Source organism: Rhincodon typus, chromosome 14, assembly GCF_021869965.1.
Source record: "Rhincodon typus isolate 14 chromosome 14, sRhiTyp1.1, whole genome shotgun sequence".
NCBI classification, from domain to species: domain Eukaryota; kingdom Metazoa; phylum Chordata; class Chondrichthyes; order Orectolobiformes; family Rhincodontidae; genus Rhincodon; species Rhincodon typus.
In genome coordinates this window covers 11,785,793-11,793,608 of record NC_063345.1, presented here as the reverse complement: position 1 = coordinate 11,793,608, position 7,816 = coordinate 11,785,793, and the positions used below count along the sequence as shown (strand labels likewise).

Here is a 7,816-nt window from a genome sequence, read left to right as displayed (position 1 = left end):
TTCGGGCCTAGACCCTTCTTCAGAAAAATTTTTCTGAAGAAGGGTCTAGGCCCGAAGTGTCGGCCTTCCTACTCCTCTGATACTGCTTGGCCTGCTGTGTTCATCCAGTTCTATACCTTGTTATCACTGTTACTTCATCGTTGTTGGGTCAAAATCCTGGAATTCCCTCCCTAATAGTACTGTGGATGTTGCTACACTTAAAGGGCCACAGTCTATCAAGAAAGCAGTTCACCATTACCTCCTCCTGAGTAATTGAGGATGGGCAATAAATATTGGCACAGCCAGGAATAACCCCATTCCTTTCAATGAATTTAAAAAAGCACATTATCACTTTTAACGCAGCAACACACCACAAACAGAATTTTCTGCCACAGAAAGGAGTTGTGGCCAGAACATTAAATGTTTTCTAGAGGAGTTAGACATAGTTCTTGGGGCTGAAAGAATCATAGAATCATCATAGAATCCCTACAATGTGGAAACAGGCCATTAGGCCCTATAAGCCCACACTGCCCCTCTGAAGAGGATGCCAACCAGGTCCATTCCCCTACCCTTTTCCTGCAACTTTACATTTCCCATGGCAAATCCACCTAACTTACACAGCATATGGGGAGAAACTGGGAACAGGCTACATTGTTGGATGATCAGCCATAATCATATTGAATAGCAGAGTAGGCTCAAAGGGCTGAATGGCCTCCTCTTGTCCTATTTTCTCGGAGTAACAGATATATAAATACCAAAACTTTCAAATATATAACCTTCACACCAATTTCATTACTCAGGCTTGAGCGCTGTAACCGTTTTCAATGTGATAAATTCTGTTCAGCTTATCTCTGTCCAAGAAACCTAAAACAAACTGCAAAATAAACTCACTATTACTCTGACTTCCGAGAAAACACACAAGTTCCATAAATTCAGCTTCTAGCAGTTTTGCAGGATTTCTTACTAGGGAATATGTAATATTCCTGACTCCACTCTCTGCCACAACACACACTAATCAAAACGCTTCTAGATTTTTCAGCCCGAGTCCCTGGAACTCTGTTGCTAAGCAACAGTACAGGTTTGTTTTCTACTTGTTTTCACAAACTGTTGAACCCCATCTCTTCACCACAGTTGTAAAACCTCATGAAGAACGCATGTGTACAAACAGACTTCCAGACTCCTCGACAACAAGCTCATAAGAACAAATCTAAAATCACATCTCCACTTTCTCCAAAATACAAACAGAAATTAAGCTTTAAGTTATACATTGCTCCTAACACTCAACCACGGAACTGTTACAGTGCAGGAGATGGCCATTCTGCCCATGTTGTCACCACTAATTCTCTAAATGAGCAGCATGATTTGACACTATTCACCACCCTGCCCCTGTGAAATCCCACAGACTATGTCTCACAATCGTTCAGAACAAGCCAAGTGGAGCAGAGATGCAAAAACAACAGCACAAGAAATTAGAATAACTGTACAGAATAGGACAATTTCATCATTTCGTTTCAGGGGTGGTGGAAAAGTTTAAAAATGGGAAATAGAAAGGAATCGCAGACAGTACTCATCACCAACGAACGTCCGGCAAACACTGAAAATTTCAACAGTTCCAAATTTATCAATGAAAATACAAGAGACAACTGGTTATAAAAATATTTTCAAAAACGCTCGTGAAACAATTAAATGACTTAGCAAATAAATTTTACTGTACATCCCAAAATTAGCACACCGCTCAAACCGAGCATGAATATTTTAAAAGCTGAATAAGATTATAAACAACTATCCTGCATTCTTGCATCACAGCCTCTTTGGACAAACTGCAATTTGAAGCTGGGCAACAGTGCTGCAGTGCTGATTGTCTGATGGTCCCATTCAGCAACACAGAACCCCATCCCAAAATCATGTATACACCTTCAACATTAAAATCTTACCAATTATTCGTCGATTGAAGTAATCTGGCAGCATTCTTTCACACACAGCAACGAGCAACCAAAAGGCCTCTTCTTCTTTAGCATAAAGCAGTAAAACAGATGTCAAAATGTTCATAGCCTAGGCAAGTGAAGTGAAAGAAAGAAGTTGCCATTACATCACAGCACAGCCTACAATAACTTGCAATTATCAATATAACCAGCCCTGCCAAAAAAAACTAAGAAATGCATTGTACACAAGTCTTTCAAGCATTACATCAAACCAGACTAATTACCATTAACACGATAATTGGACAGAACATACTCAGGCTTAGCAATGATGGGGGTGGTTTGGAGTATGGAAAGTTCATTGGTCCATATAATTCTGGAAGTTGACACCACCCAAAACAAAGCATGTTGCTTTATTACTACTCCAACCCTAACTTAAATACTCTCTCCCTCTACCACCAATTGTATTGTAGGAAGTTCCCAAACCCTCCTTTGATAGCACAGACCAAACCCATAACCCATACAAACTTGAAGGCCAAAGGCAATAAATGTATGGGAATCCCCCCACCTGCAAAGGCCCCTCAGAGTCATGCAGCAACCTGGCTTAGAAATACATTGTCACTTCACTTCTGCTGGGACAAAAACTTAAACTATAACTCCCTTCTTAGTAACATTGTGCAAGAAGAAAAGCACATGGATTGCAGCAGTTCAAGAAAAGTACTCACTAATACCCTCTCAAGTCCAAGGGAATGGTCAACAATCTTACCACTGATGCTCATGTCCCACAAAGAATTAAAAAAAATCTATGACAGGATTTGGCGGGGACATGCTTTTCATTCATCTGGACACATTGTCCAATCAATTGTAAATGATCTTACAGATGTTTTGCATGTGTGCGCGCACAGCTGGCTTCAAGGAGGACACTAGCATTTGTTCTTTGGTCCTCCCATTGAATATAATGCAGGAATTGCTGCTGTATTTCACTGGGGCTCTTATCTGTTGCTGATATTTGGTCCAAGTCTCACTGCAGTCCATGAGCGCAGTGACAACAACTCCTCTGTGAACAAGGACTTTTGTAGAACTGCAAAGGTCTTCATCGTCAAATACCCACTGCAGTACTTTGCAGAAAGGGAGTACGCTTTCGGCTCAAATCCCCAAGCTGAGTTCACAGAGCCCTGATGCAAGCAAAAGCCCACCAGCTTTGAAGACCTCAGCTGGAATATTATCAGTGCTGCAGGCTTGGTTGTTTCTCATCTGTTTGATTATTTGTTGCAGCTCTCCCATCGATGGTGAGTCACCCACATATTCTACAGTATAGCTTGGAATGCATCAAGGTGCCATTGTGAATTCATGGTTGAGGGTTATTAGAAATGTTCCAGTGTTGCCATTTCAATACCATAGCCACTTACATCGATTGATTCATTTGTGAATTAGTATAATTTATGCATTGTTTCCAGTATTGTACTATAGTATACATTTATTTTGTACAGAAACTGAAGTAAAATGAAGACTTTGTAGCATTTGAAAGCTTTACAGTTTTCTATATGAGACCCTGCATAACATTTACAACAAAGTCAGGTTCTTGTTAAGACTGATGTCTTGAATTTTAGTAACACGACTATCTACTTTCAGGCTACAATATCACAGATCTACATGTAGCCTGAGTAATGTGTTTACTAATGTCTTTCTAATGTCTTTTTGTAACACAAAACATAGTTGAATGACTGAAAATACTTTCTCTGTGCAGTGTAGGCAGTGTAGTCAGTGATGATAAGACAGGTACCTTTCCAGTCAAACATTACATATTGTTGTGACACGTAACTATCTTGAACGTTGTAGTTCCTGGTCTAAAATCTACATCACAATACAACAAAAACTTATTTTCTTTCCAGCAGATACTGAACACATGAAAGCCCACCATCCCAAACTGCTGAAAAAATCTAAAAGTTTCTATTTACTTGATATGGAACTGTACGAGTCTCCACACGAACTATCCCACATGCTGAGACACAGCAGGGACAGCCAGGATTAGGAACTACTTACATGTACTATTGAAACTTCCCAATTCATTCACGAATAGCACTGGTTAGAATGCCCTACTTATGGGACTCTGGCTTACAGAATCATTTGAGTGGGCGGAATCTCATCCAGGTCTAATTATCCCTCAAAAATAACACTATTGAAGCCAGGCTAGATGATCAATTATCAACTATAAACCAGAGAATTGCAAAAAAGCTTGGCTCAGATATCAGATTAATGAATCTGCAACAAAGGGTTAACTTGGCTCACATTTCCAGGCATGGCATCCTAAAAGCACCTTTACCCCTTAAAGGGATCAAACCTGCTAGAAGTAAATACGTACGGACAGAGTAAAACATGAGCCTCAACCACTTTAGATATATATTCAGTGCGAGACAAAGGTCGCAAGATACTTCAGAAAATGGTACCTGATGCAGAAATAAAAACTGTTTGAAGATAAGAATAAAGAAAACTGAATTACAAATTTCCTCCCCCTCAACTCCACCATTCCCAAAATCTGTAGTCAACAGTATTTTGTTCAAGGCACAACCTAAATTTATGCAGGATGAAGTTCAAAACTTTGCTTATGGTTGACTTGATAATACTAAAGAACCCTGGCTGAAATGATTATAATTTAAAGTGATAAAGCATTATTGAACTATGTGGCAGTAAGGTAGCAGCTCCAAACCTGACAGTAGCCTATTTTAGGGTTCCGCGAAGCATAGGCTGTGAGCACTCTCCTCAGTGCAGAAATGCCGGTATCACTTTGGAACGCTGGGTGTTCAGGCAATGAGCGATGCAGATCACGTTCTATCTCATCGGTGGCCAAGGAACAGGTGCCCATCGACCTCTCCACTAACTCGGTATAATAGCCGGGATGAGAAGCCATATCATTATTTGCACCTATGAGTTGACAAACATACAAATGTTAAGTTGCCATGGGCCAGAATGAGCAAGGTAGCATTGGATACTACATTCATAATACATGAATTGCAGTATTTAGTTTTCCTCTTGTTGTGTTGAACTAAAACAAAATGCTCTTATTAAAAAAAAAAAATTGTGTCAGCTGAATCAATTCTGGAAAAACCTAATAGTCTGATATAATAGTCTATCCAAAGCAATTAAATTCACAAACACTTCGGAATTCCTGGTTAGAATGATCAAGTATTACATCATCTCCATCGTAATTTCTAGTTTTTTCATAATTGCTCATTAAAAAACACTTCAGCCAACTATCCCAAATGCACTGCAGATGACAGGAAAATAGTTAACACAAAATTTGAGTGAAGTTTGCCCTCCTATATTTACTTGAAGGTGGTGGGCAGTATACGAACATACTAATTAAGAGCAGGAGTCAGGCTATTTGGCCTCGCAAGCCTACTGCCATTCAATAAGATCATGGCTGACCTGTTTGTTTCAAATTCCCCATTCCCAGCCACTGTAATAGCCTTTGATTCCACTGCTTAATAAGAATTTATCGACTTCACCTTTAAAACATTCTATGATCCAGCGTCCACCATGTTATAAAGCAGAGAGTTTCAAAGTCTCGCAGCCCTCGGGGGAAAAAAAATTCTACACATCCTTGTCCTAAAAGACTGACCCCTAATTTTTAAACACAAGTAGGCTTGGCCGGGGAAACCAAATCTGAATCAACAGAAGGGGCAAAGATTACAGACAAAAAGACTGCAGACGCTGGAATCCAAGGTAGACAAACAGGAGGCTGGAAGAACACAGCAAGCCATGCAGCATCTTGAGGAAAGGTGAAGTCAATGTTTCGGGTATTACCCTTCTTCAGGGCTCGATGTGGTGGTAGGGGGAACTGCAGATAAAGGGTGGGGGTGCAGCTGGAGGTGGAACGGTGGTGATAGGTGGATACTGGTAACAGGTACGACCTGGTTGGTCGATGGGAGGGATGAATCCAATTGGTGGCTGGAAGGGAGGGTCAGTAAGTGGAATGGAAGGGAGGCGCTGGGGCTGGAAGGGGAGCGGGGAATGTTTGGAAAGGTCGCTTGAAATTGGAGAACTCGATGTTGAGTCCTCCGGGCTGGAGGGTGCCCAGGTGGAAGATAAGGTGTTATTCCTCAAATTTGAGTTCTGAATCACTGCAACACTGGAGGAGGCTGAGGATGGACATGTTGGAGGGGGAGTGGGGGTGAGATTGAATGGGTGATGACCGGCTGGTTAGGCTGGCCATTACGGGCCAAGCGAAGATGCTCGGTGAAACAGTTGCCTAATCTACGTTTAGCCTCACCGACGTAGAGAAGACCACATCGGGAGCACCAGATGCAGTAGACTAGGTTGGAGGAGATGCAGGTGAAACTCTGTCTCACCTGGTAGGACTGTTTAGCATCCTGGATGGAGGTGAGGGAGTTGGGGTGCGGGCGGGTGCTGCGTCTTTTATGGTTACAGGGGAAGGTACCGGCCGGGTTGGATTGTTTGTTGGGGAGTGTGGCGTGAACAAAGGAGTGGCAAAGGGACTGGTCCTTGCAGAAGGCAAAGAGGGTTGGGATGATGTTCCGGTTGGTGGGTCTAATTGGAGTTGGCGGAAGTGTTTGAAGATGATATGTTGGATGTGGAGGCTAGTGGGGTTGAAAGGGAGGACAAGGGGGACCCTATTTTTGTTACGTTTTTGAGGGGGGGGGGCGCGCAATAGTTTAGAGATGTGGAGCTGGGAACGGAGGCGGTGTGGTGGAGGGCTGTCTGGATGACAGAGGGAGGAAAACAGCGCTGTTTGGAAAAGGTAGACATCCGGGATGCTCAGGAGTGGAACGTCTCCTCGTCGGAGCAGACGTGACGGAGATGGAGGAATTGGGAAAATGGGATGGAGCTTTTGCAGGATACAGGGTGGGAGGTGTGCAGTTCAGGTAGCCATGGGAGTCTGTGGGTTTATACTAAATGTCGGTCTGTAAGTTGACGCCAGAAATGGAAATGGCGAGGTGAAGAAAGGGGAGGGAGATATCGGAGTTAGACCAAGTGAATTTGAGGGCAGGTGGAAGTTGTTAGTGAAGCCAAGTCTGAATCAATGGTAGGACTCATTTAATTTTGTTCTTTTCTATTTCCAGGCCCAAGCGACAGTGTAAGGTGCGTTAAATCCCAAGTTAAATGCAAAGTTGAATCCATGTAAATAGGTCCTCATTTGCACACATAGACCATATTAACTTAGATTTAGTTGCCCACCTAAGCGGCTAATACTTGGATCGAATCCTGCGAAGGCTCAGTACCATAGTTAAATGTAAAAGTTGCTGCTAAGTGACTCTACTTCATTTTATTCCAAATTTAATTATGCATCCAGCAAAACAATTTGTTCTTACCTGTTAAAAATGACACCCTGTCATCGCAATCACTGCCCTCCCAAGAGTTGAAAAGGCAATGGAATTTATTGGCCCGTACTTTAAAATGAATGCAATTATGCCATATACATTTAGTAGGCATTCACTGCACTTCCAAAAAAAAAGGGACAGACTTCCTGTTTATTTCTGAAAACTTTAGAGCTACTAAACGTGAAGCATTGCATAAGATAGGTTTTGAAATCACACCATTAACAATACGCACCTGAGAACAATAACCAAAGTTCTCCTCTTAATGCTTCTGGAATTCCACGCATGACTAGATCTCGAGTCTTTTTAGTGCGAAACATACAAACTCCGTGACCATACTCCACAAAATGAATGTTCCACGATTGTACTTTCATCTTTTCTTTCAACTGCAAATGACAAAAGGACAAATTAAAAATGACCTAATTCTTAAATAAGATTCAGAACATTTCAGCTTTGCCACTTAAGGTGGGGAGAGGTAACACTTTTGCCAATTGATTACAGACAGATAGACTATCCAAAAAAATTCAAAGAAATTAGATACACAGGCAGGGTATAGGCCAAGGGGGAAATGATCTGGTTTTT

At 41.8% G+C, this 7,816-nt stretch overlaps 1 protein-coding gene across 3 annotated transcripts in view; it reads right to left on the bottom strand.

The window, feature by feature from the left end:
• The window catches only part of tbc1d8b (TBC1 domain family member 8B), a 75,097-nt gene that overhangs the window by 26,361 nt on the left and 40,920 nt on the right, over positions 1-7,816 (bottom strand). For all 3 annotated transcript variants that reach the window (XM_048605052.1, XM_048605051.1, XM_048605050.1), the window contains exons 9-11: positions 7,470-7,620; positions 4,606-4,820; positions 1,914-2,031 (exon numbers count right to left, since the gene is read on the bottom strand). In XM_048605052.1, coding sequence (XP_048461009.1) covers positions 1,914-2,031; positions 4,606-4,820; positions 7,470-7,620 — 484 coding nt within the window. The remainder of the gene's footprint in view (positions 1-1,913; positions 2,032-4,605; positions 4,821-7,469; positions 7,621-7,816) is intronic.